Below are 27,422 nucleotides of genomic sequence, written 5' to 3' on the forward strand. Positions count from 1 at the left end.
CTCAATAAAGAAAATGATCTGCAACACTAAGACAAGTGAAAAATGAAAAACAAATCAACAGACGAAAACATTTTAACATGGGTAGAAAAACAATATTTAAGATGCCAAGAGCTCTGATTTAAAATTCACAATTTTCAAAACCATTTCTAGCCATGTTGTAATATATTCATAAAAAAACCCAACAGAATAAGAAAACTTCATGCTACAATTTATAACTCAGAAAATCATTAAGGAACAGTTTAATTTGGTTACAAGATTCTTTATTTTGTAAACTATACATAAACAGTAAAAAAGAAAATGCATTATACTTTAAATATTACATAAAGTCAACATAAAAGTTTATTTTTAGTGCGTATTAATCAAATGGAACTAATCCACCAATTTTACTTTCAATGGATGGTATATCAGGAAACCAGTTGACCCACTGTTTAAATTATAATACCAATGTGAAATATTCAACAACAGGTTTTTCATTTTTATTATGGGCACAAAACCTTAGGTCTGATATACTTAAAAGTGATGGTGTATGGAAAGGTCTACACAATTAATTAACATGCTAACTTAAATATAGCAAATAAAGTAATTTTTGTTACAGTTAAATCTTAAATGCTACTCTACACAATAATCATAAACAAGTCCACATGGCAATTATGTAACAATAGAAAAAAAGAAAGAAACATATTCCATTTTCTTCATTCCAGCAGCAGTACCTTTATTGGTATTACTTTGTTAATTAGGTGTGCTTATATATTGCCTAATATTCTATATTGGTATGCATGCTAAAACCTTTCTATTTCTATTTTGCAAGGCACCATACATTATGTTCTCTAAGTTTCAACACTAGTAACAAAAATTGTGTAATTCTTAGGTTAAATGAAATTTTTATGTATAATAGGAACTAAAATAAGAACTAAGATTTTTAAATTTGACATTGGGCATATCACAAATTATATGGGAAAATATAATTTAAATAAATCTTTCCCTTTGTCTTCTTTCTTTAAATTCTGCCCTAAGTATCTGGTTAGAAAGATCAAGAAACTTAGAAAGGTAAAGAAATCATGCTGTTTAAGAATATAAAAATATCTACATGAGATTGATATTCAAATTAAAATAAAAACTAGAAGGAACAACTAAGTTTTTTAACTTTCAGAATCCATGGTTTTCAATACTTGTCCTTTCATAAAATACCCTATCATATCCAGAATAACTCCATAATTATAAACATCATTAATAATGTAAACACAATGCAGAACTTCTTATTTTTCTTACCCTGTGTTGTATCCCCTCACTCATTTCCAGGTTTGGGACAAATGCTACTTTGGAACTGCAGTTAAGGTCATGCATACTTTCAAAAAATCCTGGGGCCCAGGTCACCAACAAGTTATTATAAGTTAACTTACAGTCTCTCTCAGAAACATAACACATAAGACCTCAAACATGGTTGATGTTTTGTTTGTGGAAGATTTACATAGTTTATTCTTACAAACATTTGTTTGTTTATATCAATAGCTCTTCATAGCTTTCATCTGACTAGACTCTATATGTGTTTTCTTTTTCTCTAAGGCATATAAAAACTCAAAGTAAGTGATTCTTATTTAAACATAAAGTTCTATGACTTTAGCTGCAATATCTGAAATAATTATACAAAATATACGTGAATTTTAGAATCATTTTATTTGGGGGCAAGAAAGTAATTCTCAATAGGCTATCACTTGTAAATAATAGAAATGTTTAATGTATTGATCTCAGCTCTTATCAAATGTACCCATCATGATCATCACCACCATCATCATCATCCCCTTCATCTTCATTGTCATCTTCAATTTCATCTTCATCATTCATAATATCATCTTCATCATCCTCTTCATCAGTCCATTCATGAAAATCTCCACTTGCAAAATCTCCAGAGATCTCAAAATCAATAGCTTAGGAAAAATGTAAACATGAATGTTATTTTTTTGAGTAGTAAAATAATTTCTGAGAAATATAAAATTATGATGAAAATTGAGAAAATTAAGAAAAAATTAATTTGCTTTTAACTTACTAAACAAAAAAAAGGAAAATATATATTTTCTATTATTTGTTAAAATGTATATACCAAAAAAGAGAATTGTTACTGAGGTCAATATGTAAGATTTCCAGTTCAGGAATATTTATCTCAGCGCAGGTTTTATAGAGTCCATGTCAAACTGTGAATCTGACAATGAATTATAACTTCTTCTACTACTCCAATAAACAAAGTAATTGCCCCACTCCAATATTCAATTCCTAATCACTGCAACCTGCAAATATGTGACCTCACATGGTAAAGGGACTTTGAAGATGTGATGAAACTGTGGATTTTAAAATGGGGAGAATATCCTAGATTATTCTGTCGGGCCCAGATGATAAAGAGTGTCTTTAAAATAAAAGAACCTTTCCCAGATAGAGTTCAAGGGAGATTTGATTATAGAAGAGGGGTCAGAGATGCAATGTTGCTAGCTTGGAAATCAGAGGAAAGGGCCCATGATATTGTGTTGGCTTGTAGTAACCATCGTCATCACATGGGGTATGTACTGTCCTAAGGAATGTGAAGCTAGAAACAGGATCTTCTCGGAAGCCTCCAAGAACAAATACAGCCCTGAAGACACCTTGGTGTTCATCCAGAACACCCATGCACGACCTCTGACATACAGAGCCGTAAGACAATGGATTTGTGTGGTGTAAGCCCTATAGCTGTGGGAATTTGTTACATTAGCAATAGAAAACTAATGTAGCTAGTTATTATTAAAAAATATATTTAGAAGTACACACTTTAACATCTGGTAGCTAAATTTTGAGAAACATTTTAATAAACACTGAGTTTGTAATTATTCAAAGTGTGTGTGTATACATTTTGGGGATATCCCATACATATAAATTACTAATACACATATTATTTAACATCTATTTTTAACTCTTCTAATGTTAGTGTGTGTTTATTTTCTATCACTTCTAATATTTTAATCTTGTAATTCTTTGGTAACATTATAATATATCCTACTGTTGTAATTCAATATTTATATTTTATTGATTTCATAATATGACACACTGGAATTTATATATCATGTGAACAAACTATTATTTTTCTTCTACTTCATGTATTCTCTTCTAAATTTCAAAATGCTAAGAAAACTCAGGATCACATTTTCAAAATATTTTCCCTGTTCACTTATTAAATTCACCCCTATATAATTTTTATTTACAACATAAATTAAAATTGTTTATCCATTTCTGGTATCACTAATAATTGAAATAACTATTAATGCAATGAGTTTAAACTACCTATTGCAAAGACATGTTTTATACATGTTAAAAGCATGTTAGGTAGCTACTAAGTACTAGTTGATCCTACATAAATCTAGTATCATTGGCCAGAAAATCAAAATCAAAGTGTTAAAAATCTTATGGAATAAATAAATGCAGAACAAGCACATAAACATTAAGTGAGATTACTTTCATACTGTTTGTCATTTACATATTTATATAAAATCACAAGCTTAGCAAACAATCTAAGTCTATCAGTTTAAAATCTACATAAAGGAGATAATGACACACTTTCTAAAATACAAGGTTGAACAACTATTTTTTCATTTTTGGTCTTGTGTATTATTTGAAACACAATCCATTAATTCCTTGTGTGTGTGTGTGTGTGTGTGTGTGTGTATAGCTAAGTGGCTTTTGTAATGAAAACTCTCCATAGTTCAAACAAATATTGATTTTAAACTTGTGTTCTGGAAAAACATTTTATGAAATAAAAAAGAACTCACATTTAAAACTTTAAACTGCATGTATGTGATGCTCAACTTAATTGTAATATTTTAGGTTGATACATAAAAATGTATGCTTATAAAAAGAATTAAAATATTAATTATTATGACCTTTCAAACAAACTATATTTTTGTCATTCAAACATAAGGAAATAAACAGTTATAACTGAACTTTATGGGCCTTTAAAAAAGATTGGTTTTTCTTTCATTGATAAGACTATGTACTCCCAAAATCAACTTCTCCAATGGTCTACCAAAAAAAGGGTGCCATATGTACATGTGGCACACAATAGGGATAGCTGTTTTGGATAAAATGGATGACAAAGGTTTGACTTACCTCAGAAACAGGAGGTAGCTAACATGCTTTCTGCATTTGAAGTGGTAAAAGGAACCCTCTTTTTAATAACTATTCCTTAAATAACTAAATGAAGTAATTCCATTCATTAATTATACAATTTTTAATATGCTATGAATGCATATTTTGTTACCCTCTCAAATGTTCTATAGTCTTTGTATAAAATATGTCCTCATTAAATGCTTGAACAAATGACTGAGATCCTTAAGTACTTATCCTGTGCTTGAGATACTGCTAAGAAAGTACCCTTTTGCTTACCACAACCTGCAACACCATTTGTTCTGGATCCAATGACTTCATTTCCATATCTGTCAACACACCAGCACTGCCCAACACTGCCATGACATTGTGTTGGCTTGTAGTAACCATCTTCATCACACAGGGGTATGTACTGTCCTATGAAACACACAGTGATCAATTATTCATTAATTCTCTCAAAGACATACACATATGGATGTCTCACTCCATCTATGAAGCTGGCCATTGTAACAATGAATTGCCTTCATTTCTTTTGTTAAGCAAATTTACTGGGCAAAGGGTACTGTTTTGAGAGTTATAATACAGAATTAAAATCTGGTTAATTGAATAGGCATACTAAGTCATGCAGATAATTTAGAATGGCATACCAGACCCTTCACAGTCTCATTACCACCAATATTCTATTTTCATTTCGTGAGTGTGTGTGTGCGTGTGTGTATGTGTGTATGTGTACATGTAGTCTGTCATCCAGGGGTCTTCAAACTGCAGAGGAGTCTGATCCGGCCCGCCAGGTTTTTTGGGCAGTGAGCGCCGCCGAGGTGTTACAGTAGGAATTAGTTTTTCATATAGTCCGGCCCTCCAGCTCTCTGAGGGACCGTGATCTGGCCCCCACTTTAAAAAGTTTGAGGACCCCTGTATCCTCTATATTGGAAATTTTAGGGTTTATTGGTTTTGATTGCTTTCTTAAACTCAGTCTAGTAGGAAAAATAGACACTCATTTTCATATTTATAATATCTAATAATGTACTGGTATTTATCACATTGTTAATGATAAATTTAACTATTAACATAGAAATGAATTAGCATTCTTCAATAAACACTCCAACATTACAATGTAAGTTTTGGAAGATCAGAACATTTTCTTGCCTATCCTAATAATTATTTCCCCCTCAGTGACCAGACATACTAGAGTTATTTTGTGAGAACAAAACAATAACAATAAACGAATAAATAGATAAAACATAAGACAATTTAATCTTGCAACCATACAGGATCATAGTTTTCTCCCTTTAAAAAAGTTTCAAGAGTCTGATATATAAACAATAAATTTTGCTTAAAAATTATAATTCATTTGAAGGAATTTAATTACTAGTTTATCAGTGAGGAAGACAGAGTATCACCAAAACTTGAAAACCACTTCTGTGGAGTAAATACCAGCAAAAATGAGAAGAAATTATAATGTTCTTATTCTACCTCATGAAAAAAGTACCATTATTTGACATTAAAAAGTTATGAGGTAAAACTAGTGTGACCATTTAATTTAACCTTTAGACAAGCATATTTTGAAAATGGAAGAGAGCACTATTAAGAATTATGCTAGAAATTCAGAAATCAAACAAGACTGAACTCACAAATTGGAACATATGGCACCTTATACTTACACAACAATTTATCAATTTTCAGAGAAGTACCATTATCTATGTATACTTAAGACATTCAGTACTCTATAATGACTTTAATTTTTATTAAGCAAGGGGAATAAAAGTGAATCCGCCCAAATGTGAGCTAAATATGTTGTTTTTTTGTAACTTCAAATAACCAGAGCCTGAATTTCAATAAACTTTTGTCACTAGTAACCTTGATCAAGTCTAAAATAATATTTAGTTGAATTTCAATGACTCTTCCCATTGTACATGGGTAAACTTTGATTATTGGAAACAAATCAAACAATGTATGAATGTATTACATCCTTTTGTGAGCTATAATACATGTGCATTTTATAAGAGTTTAAAGAAACATGACACATAGCTTTTCTTATTAGTAATGTTTCACATCTTAAAATGTTTTAATAAGAAAATGAAGCTTTTAATTTTGAACAAGTCATTTTTAAGAAAGATGATTTTTTTTCTCTTGTAAACATAGAATATTATATTTTAAAAAGCATATCAAAATATAAACAAATTAATCAGATTCAAATACATCATAAAATGTGTGGCACTAAATAAAAAAGGACATTAATATACATAAAAATGGCATTCTGTCTTGGATTCTAAAATAGAAAAAGGACATCAGTAGAAAAACTCCTAAAATCCAATGAATGCTTAATGAGTAGGATCAGAGCAATGTTCATTTCTTAAATTTGACAAATATATAATGCTTATTTGATACATGGTAAGATAGTTTGATTTGATACATTAGGTGAGGATGGTTGAAGGATATATGAAAACTATGTACTATCTTTATGAAATTTGTTAATCTAAAATTACTCCAAAAAGAGTTTACTTAAAATTGGATATTTATAGGAATAAACAAAATTATTATACACTAGTGGCCTGGTGCACAGATTCGTGCACATTGAAAGGAAATTAATTAGAAAAAATATTTTAATATCACTATTGGTCCTTTCTCTATAATTAAAGTGTCAACCAAATTCATGATGGACAATGACAGATTGAAACATATGCATGCAACTGGCACCAGTGAGAGCTTTATATGTATTGTGCAAGTGTGAGTCAACTTAGCCTTTTATAGATATAGAATACGCTTGCTTAATTAGACCTGCTTTCTAATTTAGCTAAACTTTGTCCAGACCAGTGAAGCACCTTTTTATTTCACCTACATGCTTCAGTTTATAGAAATTGGCAAAACTACGTAGGTAAGAACTAGGTGCCAAAGTATGCTTAAGTATTACAGCAAGTAGTCTGCAAGAATGTATATAGCCCAACCAGTGTGGTTCATTGGTTTAGTGTCAACTTTTCTTTCAGGTAATTGTCAGAAACACAGCAGTAAAGATCAATATGAAGCAGATTATTATTATAGATCACACAGAAAGAAAAAAGGATAAAATATTTGTGCAGTGAGAAAACCTGGAGTCACTTTTATGTTACATCATTTTTTACTTATTTTCAGTTGGGTCAAGTTTCTAAGCTTCCTAAATCTTCATTTTTTCTGCTAATGAAAAGAAAATAGGATTCCACCAAGTCTCCTATCTACCTACTCCAGGACTTCTGTGAGGATCAAATGAGATGTGGCATGGGAAAACGCTTCACAGACATTTGGTTACAGTGTGAAATGTTTCCACCTGTGTTTCTGGGCTGAAGACACTCCAAGGAGGTTAGTTGATAGGGAAAGGAAGCCAGGCATTGCTATGAAACTTCATTACTCAGACAGACACTTAGCATGTTAGCCTTTTATATATGTAGATAATAGTTTAATAATCTGATAGCTTTGGGTGGGTAAAATTTGGAATTATCTTTTATTTATTGATCGAATGTTCTAATACATATATTAACTTACTAAAAGTTAGTAAAAGGTTCTAATAAAAACACTAAAAAGTGTGCTCCTATTTTCTTGAGATACTCAGGGTCTCTCTCTCTCTCTCTCTCTCTCTCTCTCTCTCTCTCTCTCTCTCTCTCTCTCCCCCCTCCCTTTCTCTCTCTCTCTCTCCCTTCTTTCTTCCTCTCTCTCATTAATTCCTGAATTGTTAGCCATGGAATTAGAATTGAAGTTTCTGCTGATGCTTTAACTTTAGCTTGTTCAAATCTCTTTCTTTTTTACTTAATAACTCTCAAAATGAACATTATATTAGGATAATAAAACAGACATAATATCTTTCAATAGGTAAGACAATAAAAGTAAGTTTAATTGCCTTCAAAAACTTCATAAATTTTGTTACTGAAATTTAGTATAGTCTATCTTTGTTGAATTAATATTGATTTTATGTTGCTGTTTCCCTGGGGCTATTTATGTAAGTAATAAAGACTTCAGAAGAATAATCTATTACTCACCTAGGAGCTTCTTTATTCCTTGCCGCTTCTGAATATTGCTGAGCTCTGTCTGGCAAGGAGGGTCTGCAATGACATTAACAATGTTACTTCAAGGCTTACAGTTAATGAAAATAAGTGTAATTTCTATGTTGTCCAACTTCAGTTATTTTTTACAGGCCTTTGCAAAACAGATATTATATATTAGTCATTTTACTTTTGGAGATACACATAGACATGTGTGTGTAAGTATCTGTACCAAAAATGATAGAGACAGGAGGAGAATGTTCTGATTATACATATTAGGTTATCTTGATAGTCCTAAGAATGACTGAATTGGATCTAAAAAACAGAATGGTATAAAATACTTACTATATAATGAAAAATTATTCTTATCATTTACTTTTTTTAAAAAAATTATTGTTTAAGGTATTCCAAATAGTAGTATATATGTCTCTTTTTGTTCCCCACTGACTTCCCCCTGGTCTCCCCTATCTCCCCTTCCCAGCACTTGCCCTCATCCCCCCACTCCCAGTGTCTTGCGTCTGTTGGTTGTGCTCATATGCATTCATACAAGGCCTTCGGTTGAACTCTTACCCAACTAAGCTCCATCAACTCATCAATGTAAATCCAGCTTATGGACTGTCCCCCAAACAAATAACAGTTTATGTTTTCCCCTCACTTAAAACAGTTTCTAAGATATAGACACACAGCTTTGCATTAAAAAGTGGTCTACGAAACAGTTAATCCTTTTTTTTTTTAAGGTTTTATCAGAGACACAATAAAATTCCATACTGAAAAATGTTGACAGACTTTGGTCTTTTCATTTCACCGAGATGCTTCAGTTTACAGGAATTGGCAAAACTAGGTGAGAGCTATGTGCCAACGTGTGTTTGAGTAAATATAGCAAGTAGACTATAAGAATGTATACAGACCAACCAGTGTGGTTCAGTGGTTGAGCATCAACCTATGAACCAGTAGGTCACAGTTCCATTCCTGGTCAGGGCACATGCCTGGGTTGCAGGCTTAATCCCCAGTTTGGGGCTTGCAAGAGGCAGTCAATCAATGATTCTATCTCACCATTGATGTTTTTATCTCTGTCTCCCTTTCCCTTCATCTCTGAAATCAATAATAAAAATAATGGGCACATAATGAAGGTGAGCAACTTGAGCACTTGCCAGATTGTGCCTAAGTGCACTGTGCCAATGTGACATTCTTTTGAGTTAATAAAGCTATTTTTAATAATCATAACCCGAGTGTCTTTTTCCATATGAACAACTATAAACCTACTTTTGCCAACCACTCTATATGCAACTGGGGAAGGACATGATATACAATAATTTCTCATAAGTTATTCTTTAAAAACATTACTTAAAACATTAAGCCAATTCAGCTATTTTTCAAACTCAATCACTTAAAGGATAATTTTTTTGGAGTATAAAATTCTAAATAGACACAATATGGTTTGATTTATATTACATATACAATTATATGTCCTTACAGATAATATGTATTCTTAGCTAAAAACAGTTCAGTGTATTTTACAGTCATATTTTAAAACCATCCTTTTAATATTTGCTTTATAAAAATTGTACCATAAACTTTTGAAACAGCAAAACAATAAACTAGTACCTATTCTCCTATACTAGAACTGTTTAGGAAATAGCAAGGTATAATTAATTCAAGTTATTTTAAAATTCTTTATTTTATTGATCTCATAACATATAGTTATTAAATTTGCACATAAGTAAAGCAGAATAAGGAAATGAGACAAAGTGTTTAATATATAGATTTACAGTTTAGCATGGAAGGCCAATTTTTTTTTTTGAGAATCTAAACTGTGAAGAAAAAGGAGTCTGTTTGTAAAGCCTGAGTAATTACTTATTATTCTATTTCATTTTGAAATTGGTTCAGTTGATTGCTTTGTTTTCCTTAATAATCTGTGGGGCTCTTACACTAAACATTAAAAATAGGAATCAAGTTCTAGAGTATGAGGTTAGAGAATAGATAACTTAAAATGTACTGCGCTCCAAAAATTATTCTTATCATTTACTTTTTTAAAAAAATCATTGTTTAAGGTATTACAAATAGTAGATCTTAGCTGAAGTTTCAATATATTTAAAGTTGTTCTTCTAATTGCTAATGACCAGGTACTGTAAAGTAGAAGTAACATTTCCTATATGTTCACCGTTGAATTGCCTAAAAATATAGGTATATCTGACTTGATTTGTAAGCTCTCTAAATAAATCTGATTATTAGTCCTACAAACTCTGTATAAGAGAAAGATGTAAGAATTTCAAAAGAAGTCATGACAGATACAACTACATAAAATATTTGATTTTGAAATATTTTTTCTATTATTTAAAAGGCAGCTTTGTCTGGCCCTTAACTTAAATATTCCTGAAGTGCTAAATTGAGATTTCATCTATTATTTAAACTCACTTGCAAAGAACTGATCTGGATAAAGGATAGTAACCCAATTAATTGGATGAAGGTTTTGACATGGTTAGACTATGAATAGTCAGCTTAGAGTGTATGCACAAATGTATATCACAAGATTTACTCCCTCTGTTTACTGCCTAACAGTGTTACAACTTTATGGGGAATTCTGATTTTATGTGCTAAAATTTTTTATGAGAATCATGCATTATTATATGTTTATATAACTGAATATATAAAATATGTTTTAATCATTGAATTTACAAGTAATCACTCAAAATGTTAGTTTAAAAACACCAAAAAAAAAATAGAATACTTTTTTTTATTAGTTCAATTTCAAAACATTGTTTTTGAAAATAACATTGTTCATTGTTTTGCATTCTCAGTTTAAAAACTCAAACCTCTATATTGGGGCCGTTCACGCATGATTTATATTGAAATATTCAATATCATGAAAACGATGCAGTTTTATCATCCCATACAATTTGGGACTAAATAAAATGTTACTGGGTAAAAACAAAAAGTAAGGAAATATCAATATGTTTACAATTTTTCTAATATACAAATGTGGTGTTTTGTTTGTTTTTTTTCCCTATAATCACAACTAGTCATTTCTGAGGAGTATATCTTTACTAGCTGTCAAATATATAGAGGCAATCTACAGGCAGAAATGAAAATATAGTAGCCCTCATGGAGGTTTGTGAGCGACTCTCTAAGTAGGCAGCGCACAGCAGCCCAGGTTGTGCACTGCACAGCTCCAAGGGGAGCAAGCACTCTCCTCCCTCCTCCCCCTTTCTCTCTTCATATATATTAATTTCTTCCTATATGTAATATATAATAATTTCCTGTTATTCAATAAACAAAACATGCTTAAGTTTACTATGGAGTTAAAAGTTAACTTTCTACATTACATTTATTATAGTAAACTTAAGCACTTCTTATTTATTGAAAAAACAGGAAAAGGTTCCTTTATAAGGTAAAACATTTGAATATTTTTAAATGAATGGCTATTCTTTTTTTATGAAGTTACTTAATAGACTATTATAAATAAGTTAATTATTTTGACAGTGCTTTTGTAACATTTTCTAGCATATTCAAGTGATGAACATTAATTAGCCAGACTCTCGTTAGTTTTGGGGTAGTTGTATAAATTTTTTTATCTTGAGTAACCTTTAATTAAATTATTTCTACTATGTATTAAATGATCTCAGATTATGTCTTCACTTGACTATACAAATTTTAAAACTTTGGAAGAAAGGTGATTAATAAATGAAAAGTATACAAAGCAAAAATTTTGGGGGGAATATTTTAAATCAGTTCTAAAATATTACTGAAAAATACAGGAATTTTTTCAAGATGAAAGTATTTATTTCTGAAGAAATATTCAGAGGAATTCAGAATATTTTATATTAATTTATAAAAATTATGATAGTAAACATACTATCATAACATTCAAGGAAAAACAAAACAAAATAAGTTTTGTTATCAAACAAAAGACCACATGTCTTTTTATGACAGGTTTACCTAGATTTACTTTTTCTTTAAATGAATTTAATGCATAACAGTCATTAAAACCAGCATGTAGTTTATAGCATGTTCTATCACCTAGAAGCACATATGTAATAATAAAGTCAACAATGTGTTTGTTTGAGTGTGTGTCTGTATATATGATTTAGAATATTTTCATAAAACAAATATAATTTTTAAATACTTAAACTAGTTTATAAACAATGTATTGATAGCTACGCTACATACCCTACTATTGACCCACTGCTAATTAATTTATTGATAATCATTTTACCCCTACTTATTAAACTATTACTAATATATGAAAAAGTAATTGATACAGTAAAATACCCTATATAATGTGTTAGTTTCCCATATGAAAAATGGAGAATCATTAATATAATTTAAAGTAACTTATTCATTTTATTAGCTGTCAAGAATTTTAAAAATCAGTGACAATAGCAGGGATACTATTTTAGATAAATTATCAGTCTGTTTTTATAAAATTAGCTTCAAATTATACATATCATTATATCTTTACATTTTCCCCAACTTTATCATGAGTTTTTTTTTTTGGGATCTCTTTCCTTTATATACATGATTATAATTATTATTCGACTGAGCATATAAGCATGACTCCAATTTTGCATTACTTTCATGTTTCTGAATAAAAAGAAATAGCATCATTCCAATCGTTCAGGTTATTTCATTTCTTCCAGAGAATCAAGGCACTTTCTTTGCTGTGGATTTTTATGAAGCTAAGTAATTTTGAGAATCTGGAAGACTAAGTTATTTAAAAATTAGATGAGTAAAAATAACTTTATGGTAAATTCTGTGGTTCATTCAGCTCATTTAACCAGATCACAAAATAGAACATTAAAACTCTATACTAGAGTGATAAAAACAATTTATTTTACAGTGTGGGCAATGTAGATAGCAAATTAATTTTACTGATTACTTTTAATATTGATGTTCTCATATTTCTATGTGATTTTTGGTGGTTTATAATGGAAACTATAATGAAGTATATTAATATAAATATTATTATTTTTCATATTTAGCATGTTTTGCATCCCTACCAGAATTATATTGTTCAACATGCTTCTTATATGCTCTTTTATTAAACACTCTAATCAGAAAAGCATCTACTGAAATGAATGAGATATAGAATGCACTTTTTTTTTTAATCATAAAGGAATAGATAAAATTTGACATGCAGGTCAACTATGTACATTGGTAGGTGTCTCATCTTTTACCTTGCTGTCTCTGGAAGCAGTAGCACCACTCATTGTTAGATATCAAACTGTCCTTGTATGTGTCACAAGAATTGAAGAATGCTTTCGTACACTGTTCATTCTTATCAAGGTAGATGCTCCCCAGCTCTGACTGGTCCAATAGCAGGTCATAGTTTGTATCAAGTCTGTTAAACATCCAGCCAAGTGAATCCTTGCAAATTGGCAAAATACTGGTATCAAATCCTAATGGCAAAGACAGAAAATGATTAGTTAAACCTGAAAGTCCCCATCAGCAGGAAGCAAAATAAAGCAATATAATTGTTTGTGTAGTGTGTGATGTAAGAATAATTGCAAAGAAAGTTATAGTTATTTAGCGTTTAATGTTTGAATCCTATTTATCATTTTTAGATTATTGGAATTAAAACTCAAATTTGTAGACTTGACAAATTAAAATTTCCACTACCTTTTTGGAATGTATTTGTGTATTCTGAACATATTTAATGTTTTCTATCTGTATACCACCATGCTAGGCAAGGGGGATAAGGTAAAAGGTATTTGTGACATTTTCATAAAAGCACAGAGGAAAAAAAATCTGATTTATTTTCATTTTTCATGTAAGATTGTTTGCATAATCAAAACAAAATCCCCCCACTCAAACAAAGCAATGGCAAACATAAGTTGCTCATTTCCTATTTCTTTGCCAGGTCCTGGCCTTGGTTCTGGAAATACCTGGTTGAAAAATCTAGATGAGGCCCTGTTCCCTTGGAGCTCACTTTTAAAATAGCATAGGTTGAGGTAACTGGTTAAAACTATTTCTACCAGAAATTGTCATATGCTTAGGGATTACATGAAGAAAGAAACCTGTAGAAAACAAATATACTAAATTCTGCATAACCATTCAAAGAAACTGAGTTCTTGGTAAGAGATTTCTGGTGTGCATCTAAACCACTGCCTCTCTCCCAGTCTGATTTTCAGGGCAATGGAGAAGCCTAAGGGTGCTATACCAGCCTTTATGAATATAAGCTATGGGAAGAAGAGAGAAGAGCCATTATCTTTTCATAAGCATTCAGAGTTAGTGAAGAGAGGCTATCTTCTCCCTTCCCCTACTTACTGGGATGGAGGACTCAACAGATTTGTCTTCCAAAACTTAGCCTGGAGAACCCTAAGAGAGTCCTAATAAAGTCTATAGTGTCTGCAAGAAGTAGAGATGGGCAGTTGAACATAGACCTATGAACTAGGAGGTCAGGGTTCAATTCCTGGTCAGGGCATATGTCTGGGTTGCAGGCTTGATCTCTAGTGTCGTGTATGCAGGAGGCAGCTGATCAATGATTCTCTCTCATCATTGATGTTTCTATCTCTCTCCCTCCCTTCATCTCTGAAATCAATAAAAAAAAAATATTTTTAAAGGCAGGGACCCTCACACTGATGGGGGTGTGTCTGGCCTGCAAACTCTCTCAGCCCCTCGCCCAGGCTGGCACTGCTCCCAGTGGGACCCCCACCCTGATCTGGGACCCCCTTCAGGGCAGACCAGCCAGCCCCCACCCATGCTCCAGGCCTCTATCTATACTAATAAAAGAGTAATATGCTAATTAGACCAGATGTCCTTCTAGACAAAGCCATGGTGGTGTGGCCAAGGCAGAGGCAGTTAGGGGTGACCAGATTGGCAGGGGAAAGCAGTTAGGTCAATTAGGCTGGCATGGGAGAGCAGTTAGCGGGATCAGGCCAGTAGGCAGGTGAGTGGTTAGGAGCCAGCAGTCCTGGATTGCAAGAGGGATGTCCAACTGCCAGTTTAAACCAGGAGCTGGACATCCCCCGAGGGGTCCTGGATTAGAGAGGGTGCAGGCCAGGCTGAAGGATACCCCCTCCAATGTATGAATTTCATGCACTGGGCCACTAATGAACGTATAATTTGGCAAATTTTTAAAATCAAATAGTAAGAGAATATGTAAGTAATACTAAGTGTATAATGAAATGTTATTATAGAGAGTTATTTTGTCTGCCTCATAAAAGAAGAAAATGCCAGATGTCTCAATAATTAGAACAAACTAAACAAGCAATGATCTGTATCTTTCTTTTTATTACTTGACATAAGAAAATGAAATTTATCTTCTGATTTTATAAATCTTTGTTTTCAAAAGATGTTGTCCTAGAAGGCTCCTAATTGCATTAAAATAGTTCATTGTCTTTAAGTCATCGGATTCCAAAAGCAATCTTTCTCTCAATATGAAGACAGCAAGACATAAAGTGAGCAATGTCTTGGAAAAAAATTAGACTGTATTCATTTACCCTGGGGATGTAAGTAATTCTATCATTTTCTCTGACTGAGGAGAGCATTTAGTGTATAGGAAAGCAAAAATAAAACATTATCTTAATCTGAGCCAGACTGTTAATCTGGGGATTTTGCATATGGTTGCATGTGATTGTGCTTTCCAAACAGACAAAAAGAAAATTAATATAGTATCTTTTCCAAAGGTCAGACACACAGAGACTCAACTACAACCATAAAACACACACACACACACACACACACAAAAAAAAAAAAAAAAAAACACAAACAAACAAACAAACAAAAAAAACCCACGAACACACAAACAACAACAACAAAAAAAAACATAAAACAACAACACCCATGTATAATATTTGTTCTTTAACTTTTGGAGATTTAAACAATGAAACAAAATATATCAAGGTATACAGATTATAATGGCACAGTATATACACTTATTGTGTTAAATCTCATCACCAATAAAGCAAATACAAATTAAATTAACAACATAATAAAGTGCTCACAATGATGGAAAAGTTAAAATGAACTTTTTGTTTTTTTAATGGTAGGGGTGAAGTCTAAAGTTAATTCTCATCTTACCTGTTAAAACTTAAAAATGCCCTGAACTTTTTGCTAAGTAGCTTGGCAACATTTTTTACAATTTATAATTTGAAATTCATGCATATTTTGCCCCATTACTTCCATTGTATGGAATCGTTCTTATGGGAATAAAAGCATACCAAGTAACTGCAGAATTGATTGTCATGTAGAAAATAATTGAAATAGTAAACAATCATTCCTAGGGAAATAACTGATTGGCTAAATTATGGTATCTGCAAACAATGTAGTATTTTCGCTGCTTCTTTGCTACATCTATTCATTAATTCTACTCATTTTTATTGAATGAATACTGTGTGTCAAACTATTATATGGTTCAATGATACAGTGGTGAATAAAGACCTTTGCATTCATTAAATTTACAATAGTCGAAGGTGGAGGGAAGAAGGGAAAGAAGGAGAAAGAGATGGAGAGGAAAACAGATGGTGTGTGAGAGAGAAAAACAAACAAAATGAACAAGTAGATTATCACTATGGTAGACAGTGGGAATTGCTACAAAGGAAAAATAAGAATAAAAAGGAGATGTGGAATATAATATTAGAGGGCTGATTTATACATTAAATATGATTATGTCAGGAGAAGATTCACTCAGAGGGTGTACCCATTTGAGGAGTTGATTGAGTTTGTTATCTCTCTTCCATGTATTTATCTTATGTGTTCTAATGGATAACTTCCTTTTGTAAATTTATTCTTAGTTGGCCTCTGATTTATTCAAACAGAGTATTTTTTTTCTCCAAAAATATTCATCTCTCAAGAAGTTTCTTATAATTAAACCTATTATATTAAGAATGTCTCATTTCTTACAAGAAAACAACTAGAAAGGGAAATAATATTTGAGAATGTGTAAAATTAAACTGGCACTGTACTGAATGTTGCCACAAGCTCTCATTTTATCTGTCTCCAAGTATGGGAAAAATTAATTTTCTGAACTCAAGTTCAAAGGATATATTTGAGAGTAAATATTCAAGTATGATTATTAGATGGAGAGGTGTTGACATTAATTTTAAAAAATCAAAATATAAGGGCCAGGAACAAATTTTTGTCCCATTCCAGATATGTTTGTATAAAAAAGGATAAATATAAACTTATTAATTAAGATCAGATATCTCAGTTGCTTATTCTGAAAGCATCAAAAAATTAACACCTGCCCAAAATATAATCAATAATTCTGAAGACAAACCTGAGAAACACTTCTACAACATAGGGAAAATACTACTATTTCTTTCTGAATGTTGTGGGAAGAAACATCCACATAGTCACTACGCATTTAGAGATAATTATATCCATTGGTGATAGCATAATTGAACTCTTACCATTCACAACAGCATGGATGGACATGGAGAGCATTATGCTAAATAAATAAATATCACATGATCTTACTCATTTGTGGATTATAATGAACAACATAAACTGATGAACAAAAATAGATCCAGAGACAAAGAAGCATCGAACAGACAATCAAACTTCAGGGGGAAGAGAGGGGAGGGGGATGGGTAAGAGATAAACTAAAGAACTTGTATGCAGGCATATAAGCATAACCAATGAACACAACACTAAGGGGGTAAGGGCATGTCCTGGGGGTTAGAGGTGGCCAGGGAGTGGTCAATGGTGGAAAAATGAGACATATATAATACTCTCCTTAATACTTCAAACAATAAAGTACTTTAAAAAATTAAATTAGCAAAAGAATGAGAATTATTAAGTAAATAGTTCTGGTACATTTGATCAACTACTGAGGAAAAAATAATAATACTGGATTCCTACCTCACACCACAAGGTGAGGTAAGGCACAAGTAAATGTTTAAAATGAAATTGTAAACATTGTAGAAGTTAAAGTAGTCCACCAGTGAGGAATGCCTTTCTAAATCACAAAAACAAAGGGGTAGAGCAAAAGAGAAAAAGCGAGCCAGAGAAAGAGAAAGAACTCATGTACATAGACAACAGTGTAGAGATTGTGGGGGGAAGTGATGGGTATAGGTGAAAGAGGGTATAAGAGGATGAATAAATTGTGATGAAAAAATAAATAAAATAAAGAAAAAACTATTACGATGTAAAACAACTATTAAATATATAAATACAGAAAGTGGAAATTGTAAAAAAATTCTTTGAGGAGAAGAAAACAAATGAGATATTTTAGGAAATGTAGATCATAGATGAGTGTGTCATCTTATGACTTTTTTTTAGAAGCTAATATTTGAAAATTGAAAGTGGATTGGTAATGTCATAATAAGCAAAGGAAACATAGTTGGGACTTTCTTTGTTAGCTACAAGATGCTGCTTATGATTGTTGCCTACTTCCTCTTGTTCTATTTTAAGTCAAATGCTTCAATCTTTGGATGCTCCCTAAAATTAAGCATGTTTCAATTTATTTCTTTTCTACATGTTAAATATGTAAAAAAATATTTTTTTTTGGAAATGAAATCATATTAACAGGTTTCTTTTGGGAAAAATGCAAAGTTTACAAAATTACTCATAACAAGTTCCCTATTTCAATTTGCATTTCTGATGTCCAAGGAATTAAAACAAAAACTTCTGGGGGGATTATATAGATCAGGGGTGGGGAACATCCAGCCCACAATCTGTATAAGGCCCCCGAAATAATTTTTCCTGGCCCTGCCAAGGCATTATGGGTGAGTTAATTAAAATTTTTTACCTTAATTTGAAGTCGATAATTTTGTATGGTTCAAGAATGATGTTATACATATCAAAATGGCTTTTGGCAGAAAAAAAGGTGCCCTGCCCCTGAATAGATAATAAAAGAATCATATCAGATTCATATAACTCCTGTTAATAAATTTAATTTTCAGTGTATCATTGAAAATACCCTTTTAGTCTATTGTCATCATTGGTTCAAAGTAGAAATGTCTGCAAAGCCATCTTGAAAAGACTAATCTTGGGAATGAGGGGCACTAATTGTGCTCTCTAAAAATCTGTGTTCCAAAATTCTTACCTTTCCCCCCTGTTATTCTACTCTTTACCACTTCTATGAAAACACTGAAAAAATATTCCTATACCTTCAATTCAACATAAAGATTAAATATTGCTGCTTCTGAGGGATATTCCTTTTTCTACCAATCAGGGGCTTCACAAATCGTATATTTCCTTGCAAAATACTATAAGTGTGCTTGGAAATAAATACAAGGCTGATTTTTGTTCAGCATCTAAGTGAAGGATAAACTTTGAAGTAGGTGTTTTGATCTAAGTGATTCATTGGAAATAAAATCCCACATCAAAGACAATGGCATATTTCAAAGATAGAAATCTTACTGCTTCTCTCAGGCCTCAGTAATGCTTTTGTCTTCTTGTTTTGGCTTCCACTTTCATGAAGGGCCTTGAACCAGTCCCGCAACCTGTTTGCCACTTCCCTGAACTCCAGGTCACTACATGCTAAAAACAAAGAGGAACAACAACAATCATGAATAATAACTTAGCATAAGGTCAATGCTAATTCTCAAACTATTCCAGCAACTGCAAAGTAAAAACAACTAAAAGATAAGAAAAGGAAGGCAATGACTAATTGTGTTTCAGCTTTTCAAACACTAAAAATGTGTTTCAAACGCAATGAGATGTAGTATAATATTTTATTTAATAAAGAAATATTACTAGTAGAATTGTACTTCCACTTTTCACTAGAATATAACAGCAACTGAATGTTCTCATTTTTAACATCACATAAATTGGTCAAATATGTATGTTCTGTACACTTTTGTCCTGGTAAGGTTGTAATCATCTGGGGAAATACAGAGTTGGAAATCCAAACTGAATACTTACACATTTATTATTGGCTATACCAATGGTGGGCAAACTCATTAGTCAACAGAGCCAAATATCAACAGTACAATGACTGAAATTTTTTTAGAGCCAAATTTTTTTAAACTTAAACTTCTAATGCCACTTCTTCAAAATAGACTCACCCAGTTTTGAGTGTGGAAGAGCCACACTCAAGGGGCCAAAGAGCCTGTGGCTCATGAGCTGCAGTTTGCCAACCAAGGGGCTATAACATACCCAAACAAAAAACAAAATTTTATCTGCTAAAAATGATAAAAAGTTGGTTGATCAATTTAGCACAGGATTTTTTTTAAACTGTGATAGTAAATTTTAGTGCTATAGTGCTTATCATGTATATATAATGAAATATCTGTGACTTCATACGATTTTTTGAGTTCAATGAATTTATATTTAAGAAAAATAGCATTTTAAAAATTTACTCTAATATTCTACATACACAATACCTTCAATTTCTATGTAAGATGATGCAGGTATTTTACTAGAATATTTTAGGAATTAAGAATCCTGTGATAATACTGATAATAATAATACTAATAGCCTCTAACACTACATACTATAAAAAATACTTTATATACAATAACATGTTTAATCCTTATAAAAACTTTATAAAACCTATGCTAATATTGCTGACATTTAAGTGTTAGAAAAATTATGCATTGGCAAGTGTCAGATCCAAATTCTGTATCCAAAAGATAGAATACAAGGTCTTTAAAAAAATCTATATTTATATCTCTATCTATCTATATATCTCTATCTATCTATCTATCTGTCTATCTGTCTATCTATCTATCTATCTATCTATCTATCTATCTATCTATCTATCCAGTTCAGAAAGAAAGGGAGAGGGATAAACTGAGATAGAAACATAAATGGTAAGAGAGAATTATTGATTGGCTACCTCCTGCATGCCCCACACTGGGGATGGAGCTCACAACCTAGGCATGTGCCCTGACTGGGAATCAAATGATGACTCCCTGGCTCATTGACTGACACACAACCACTAAGGCACGCTGGCTGGGCACAAGTCTTAATCTTTATAGCAAACTGCCTCAGTAGTAGCATGATCCAAATTAGATCAAACAAGACACTGTTTCATTGAAACCTTATCAATTTCCATTTTAGTAAATTATGACTGTTGTCATGTGACATGATCATCACTGCGGAGATGTACATTGAACAAAACATATTTTTAAAAAAATATATTTTATTGATTTTTTACAGAGAGGAAGAGAGAGGGATAGAGAGCTAGAAACATCAATGAGAGAGAAACATCAATCAGCTGCCTCTTGCACACTCCCCACCGGGGATGTGCCCACAACCAAGGTACATGCCCTTGACCGGAATCGAACCCGGGACCTTTCAGTCCACAGGCTGATGCTCTATCCACTGAGCCAAACTGGTTTCAGCCAAAACAGATTTTTAAAAGAAAATACACAAAGCCTATGTCAATATATCTTCTTTAAAGGAGCATGTATCTTCCAGTTTAATTTTCTTTAAATTTATGTTTTTGTTGAAAGTATTACAGATGTCACTTTTCCTTTTCCCCATTGACCTCTTCCACCTCACTCCCACCCCACCTTAGGCCTTCACTACACTACTGTCTGTGACCATGGGTTATCCATACATGCATATAAATTCTTTGGTTAATCTCTTCCCACCCTTCCTTCCCTCTGAGATTTGTCAGTCTGTTCAAGTTCATTTTTAATATTAATTAAAAACAGATCTCTTGGAAAAATAAGCTAATACGATACCACATATTCCTCAGCATCAACAGGGGCCCATGAGGGAGGTCACCCCATAAGACTTGCCTTTATTTTTTTTTCCAGACAGAGGCTTATACTACTGTTAGGCATTATTATAAGTCATAAGTCAAATGTCCTTATCACACAACAAAATACCTGAGGTAAACAATATTGGACTATAAAATTATTTATAGAATGACATTCCTACTTCACTCTTGATCAAATCCTTTGTTACAGACATGTTTGGATGGCAATATGACCAGTCAAACTTCACTCTTGTAAGTGTTTGACAGTCATCTGTGGTTTACTACTGTTCTTTTGTAGAATAAGTCAAAATGTCCAATCTTCATATTTTCTAACCATTCCCCTAGAAATAATTCATTGTATTTATACAGCATGAAATGCTTTTGATGAGGTTCCACATTTGATTTTAATATAAAGTCTGGAAGACCAGGTAAATGATTATTATTTTTTATAGCTATGGAAAGTAGGACACTGAATATAAATGACTGCCCTAAATTTTATAGCCAGTAGTGAACTAGAACAGTACTGGGTACTCATTGATCTAATTGGAGTTGTAGCCAGGAATAAATAACAGGATAATAAATCATAACAACATAATAAATATGATTAAAAGAAAAGCTAGGTTTTAAAACAACTATCTTTATTGTTTGAAAGTATTACATATGCCCCCTTTTCCCTCCATTGACCCCTTTAGCCTTGCCCCCACCATCCGCACCAGGCCTTCACACACTATTGTCTGTGTCCATGGGTAGAAAAGCTAGGTTTTAATACAAGGTTCTTCAACTAAGCATGATATTAGGTAAAGCAAATGAATGAAAAGGGAAGAGGTCCTGAAAATTTAAAAAGTTACATATACATTTATATTTGTGTACACACACACACCTACTCACATATTTGAAAAGACAAAACACAATAGAATCAGTGGGGATAAAGCCAGAAAACAATCTAGACTATAAAACAAAAACAATAGAGGGAGACTAGAGCAAAAGAACCTAAAGGAAAGGAGACACAGAGGTCCAGATTAACAAGTCTACTATCTGCCTTATGGAAGTTGTTAAGAGAAAGAATAATTTGAAATTGATAAATTATTTCAAAAATAAAGAAAATAATTCCTATAGCAGCAAAAGGACAAGTTTTCAGGAAGAAAAAAAAAAGGAACCACCGAGATCTTTTCTGAATTAATTAAATTTAGATATAAATACACTCATACCAAAATATCTTTCAGTATTTAGAATATATCCCTAACCGGTTTGGCTCAGTGGATAGAGTGTCAGCCTGTGGACTGAAGGATCTCATATTCCATTCAGGTCAAGGACATGTACCTTACTTAGTTGTGGGAATATCCCCATTAGGGGGTGTGCAAGAGGCAGCTGATCGATGTTTCTCTCTCATCAATGTTTCTAATTCTCTATCCCTCTACCTTCCTATTTGTAAAAAATCAATAAAATATATTTTTTAAAAGAGAGACTATAAAACATATAAATAAAATTACAGGAGCTTTCAGGAAAAACTAAAAATAAACATAGTCAGACTAAAAAGCAAATAAAAAATCACTACCAAACACAAAGATTCAGCTGCATCTTCCAATAATTATTAGCAATACTGGATTACAGAACAATATAAAGCACTCCTTCAACATTATAATAGAAATAAATTCTACTTCTGGACAATGTGGTTCAGTTGGTTGAGTGTTGTCCCATGTACCTAACGTGTTTCCCCGAAAATAAGACATCCTCTGAAAATAAGACCTACTTACAGGTTTCCTTCTGAGTGAAATAGAGGCATCCCCCAAAAACTAAGGCCCCCCAGGCTCTGTCTCAGAAACTTTGTGAAACCTAAACTGCAAGAAGTTGTGACTTGGGTGAAGAATTCAGGGGAGAAAATCACTGACAGTTGCATTGCAAATGCACTGCGAGCAGGCTACCTTGACAAGAAGTACTCATTTAAAGACAGTGCTATTGCTAAACATGAGAGATTTGGTACAATGATTATGAAAGAAATGGAGTCACAAGAAATTCACCAGGAAATTCAGGAATTGGATTGTTATGATGATGTTTCAGAAGATGATGACATGATTGTCATTGAATAAATGAGTAAATTCTTGATCCTGTAGGATTCACAGTTTGTCTGGTTTGTGTTGACAACTACTGTACTACCGTACTGTATACAGGTAATAAATTTCCTTTATTTTCATTTAACAATAAATGTGTACCGCATTCTTCTTCATGAAAAAATGAGACATCCCTTGAAAATAAGACCTAGCGCATCTTTGGGAGCAAAAATTAATATAAGACACTGTCTTATTTTCGGGGAAACAGGGTAGAAGTCACTGGTTCAGTTCCCGTCATGCCACATGTCTAGGTTGAGTGTTCAATCCCCAGTAGGGGGCATTGAGGAGGCAGCCAATTGATATTTCTCTCTATTATTGATGCTTCTCTCTCTCTCTTTCTCCCCCTTCCTCTTTCTCTAAAATCAACAAAAACATTAAAAATAAATAAATTTTAATCAAGTACCCAATATCTACTCAATTATCAATCAAATAGGGCAGAATAAAGGCATGTGTAGGTATGCAAGAGCTCAGATATTTTTGCATTCCTTGCCCCCATGAGAATGGGTTGCAGCAAACTAAAAGAAGAAACTAAAGGGAAAAAATGCAATGGCATGAAATTTACAAAAGAGGAACTTCACTCAAAAACTGAGAAGCACGGTATTCAGACTAGCCATGTAGTACATTTCAAAATGAAGCAAGCTTATGGTCAGCTCAGTAACAAACAAATCTGATGGGTGATGGCCAGAGTGATTTGATAGAATAGTCTCTGGTTGAAGTTAAAAACTTGTAGAAAACTTACCATAGTCATAATATGGGGATATGAAATGGTAGATGCAGTTAAGACTGAGTAATACTGTCCATTAAGAAAGAAAAAATATATGCATTTGTATAGCTTTAACTGCAGCATAAATTCTAACTTTTTAGTGAAAGGTATTTTCATTGTCACATTATAAAAAAATGTATGTGCAAATTGGCTTACTTTATAAAGAATTCACAGATGATTTAAAAACTATTACAGAATAAAATGTGGGTGTATTCTCAGTTTTGGCAATGAACGGTCCAACTCTAGCCAGTAGGTACATGAAGGCAGAGAAAGTCCACGTGGAGGGAAACATGGCCACGCGAATGTCCTCATGGAGGCGAGCAATGTCTATGGAACTGGAAACAGATGGTTAAGTGCTTCTGTTTTTGTTTTTGCTAATGATGTTGCTTTCTAAATTGTAACCAATAAAAAGCTAAGAATAGCCATGTAATTATGTTGAAAAGTGGGAGAGAAGTGAAATATGTTCTCATTTATCAAAGCAGAAAATGTAAAGGTAATGTTTGAAGTTGATAAATGGCTGTTTCACAAATGAGCTCATCACCAGATGGGAAGAAGCAGTAAGCTTAAAAACGATCAGCACTATGACCCAGGGTGGAAATGAGGAGAAGAGGGGCGGGAGGCTGATTGTTGGTCTTGATTATACTCTTTCATACCTTTTGGCTTTTCACCCCAGTTCCGAAAATGTGTTTGAGAGAGACATTTCCCTCTCTGCAGTCTCTCCTTCATGAAAACTGCAGGGCAATTACTAAATGCACATTGTGTGGACAGGAGGTGAAGGAGGACAATTAGAATTTATTGATCATAGTCATTAACTCAAACATTCAGATATTAGCTTCCTTTATAACACTGATTAGTTTAGAGAATTTGTTACCTCATTTCATATCATAGTTATTCCATGGCAAATCTGGTACTCTTAATTCAGAAAAATCTCTTAGGCTACACTAGCATCTTTTCTTGTCAATAAAATATGCATCAGTGACAGGCTACACAAGAGTACTGTGCAATTGCATATTAGCATAACCAATGGATACAGAAACTGGAGCATTGGGGGCTTTCCTGGGAGGTGGGAGTGGTGGTGGGGATGTCAATTGGGGAAAAAGGAGGCATATGTAGTACTTTAAACAATGAAAAAAAATGAGTACTGTGCACTCACATTCTAGGTTCTTATTACTCAAAAAAGGATCACAAGTAGTGAGAATTGATAGAGTGATTTAGGGAACATCTCAGTGCCTACCAGAAGCCCAAGACATTTTATTCTGAAGTTCCTACCTGTAAATACATGAATAATATGTTCAGTATCAAATCTTTGAAAATATTTATATAATATGTCCAAGTGAATTTTCTTTTAAAAACAAGTCATTTAAATCTAAATTTGGCAATGATTTATCCATAAAAACATTGGACAAAGAGGGATTTTTGCCAAATTAGAAACTTTAAACCACACATTTCCTGAAATTTAATGAAATGTTATAAATGCAAAATTTAAACAAAAATTAAAGAAGACATATTTCATAACTCTTAAATATTTACTTTTGATTATTTATTTTCCCTTTATTTTTGTATTTTGGGGACCATAATTATTTCTCAAGTCTCATTTTAGACTAACATTTTACAAAAAAAAAAAAAAAAAGTGAAATTGCTCCTGATGTACTGTAACAAACTTAAATGTAATTATTAAGATTATCATTTACTAAAGAAAGAATACTGATGTCTATTACTGTGAATTGTTCATTGAAACAATATCCTAATATCCTGATATATAAAAATCCAGGGTCCGGAAAGCCCAAAATGACTGAAAGCTGACTGACCAGAAGTCAGTCCTGCAGCTAGTGCTGGGTTGCTGTGGCGACCCATTACTGACTGCCACTGGTGTAGGAGCAGCAACCAAGCAGTGATTGCTGAGGGAGCTGCAAATCAGGCCCGGAGAGAAGCAGGGTCAGATCTGCAGCCTCTGTGGCAGCTATTGATCAGTCCTTGCCTCTCTCTTTCTCTCTGGGCTTCACCAGCAGCCATGCTTCTGTTTCTCTCTGGGCCTCTGTGGGGGCTGCTGATCAGCCCAGAGATGTTGACTGGCATAGAAACTGACCAATCAGAACCAAATCTAAGTGAACTGTGAGGAGCCAATGGCTGCATAGGAGGTGGAGCTTTTGACAGTGACTGACACAGAAACCGATCAATCAGAACCAAATTGGCTGGCAGGGGAGGGAAGTTGGGGGTGAGACCAGGCCAGCAGGGGAGGGGAGGGCAGTTAGGGGCAATCAGGCAGGCAGGCTGGTGAGTAGTTAGGAGCCAGTGGTCCCAGATTGTGATAGGGATGTCCGACTGCTGGTTTAGGCCCGATCCCTGTTGGATCGGCCTAAACCAGCAGTCGGACATCCTCCAAAGGGTCACCGATTTGAGAGGGTGCAGGCTGGGCTGAGGGAACCCCTCCTCTATGCATGGATTTTGTGGACTGGGCCACTAGTTCTGTAATAAGAAGCTCAAACCTAACTGCAAATTTGTGGGCAGAGAGGTAGCTCTGGGAAGGCTCCACTGGTTAGAGTGATGGAATCCACAAGGTAACTGTGCACTAACTTTAAATAATGTTATCAATTCTGTTTGAAAACCTCGTGGGTCTAAGCAAAATGTCTACTATGTCTATTGGGCTTGATTCATAAGGATTTATACATATTTCTCAAATCATCCTTCATTCTTGCACAATGTTAGAAAATCATTACATAAGGTACTCAAACATATTTGATGTTTTTATCTTATGAACTTTTGGTAAAACAAAGAATTTCATAAATGAAGAAATAAAACATCACCAACCCCACTTCTGAAAAATA

At 33.0% G+C, this 27,422-nt stretch overlaps 1 protein-coding gene across 2 annotated transcripts in view; it reads right to left on the reverse strand.

The window, feature by feature from the left end:
• Positions 1 to 238: 238 nt before the first annotated feature.
• The window catches only part of SPOCK3 (SPARC (osteonectin), cwcv and kazal like domains proteoglycan 3), a 302,561-nt gene continuing 275,377 nt past the window's right edge, over positions 239 to 27,422 (reverse strand). For both annotated transcript variants that reach the window (XM_084884339.1, XM_084884338.1), the window contains exons 7-11: positions 19,437 to 19,556; positions 13,307 to 13,528; positions 8,130 to 8,192; positions 4,402 to 4,539; positions 239 to 1,925 (exon numbers count right to left, since the gene is read on the reverse strand). In XM_084884339.1, the coding sequence (XP_084740465.1) occupies positions 1,756 to 1,925; positions 4,402 to 4,539; positions 8,130 to 8,192; positions 13,307 to 13,528; positions 19,437 to 19,556 (713 nt within the window). In that variant the 3' untranslated portion in view covers positions 239 to 1,755. The remainder of the gene's footprint in view (positions 1,926 to 4,401; positions 4,540 to 8,129; positions 8,193 to 13,306; positions 13,529 to 19,436; positions 19,557 to 27,422) is intronic.

Source organism: Pipistrellus hanaki (assembly GCF_964339955.1).
Source record: "Pipistrellus hanaki genome assembly, chromosome: 5".
NCBI classification, from domain to species: domain Eukaryota; kingdom Metazoa; phylum Chordata; class Mammalia; order Chiroptera; family Vespertilionidae; genus Pipistrellus; species Pipistrellus hanaki.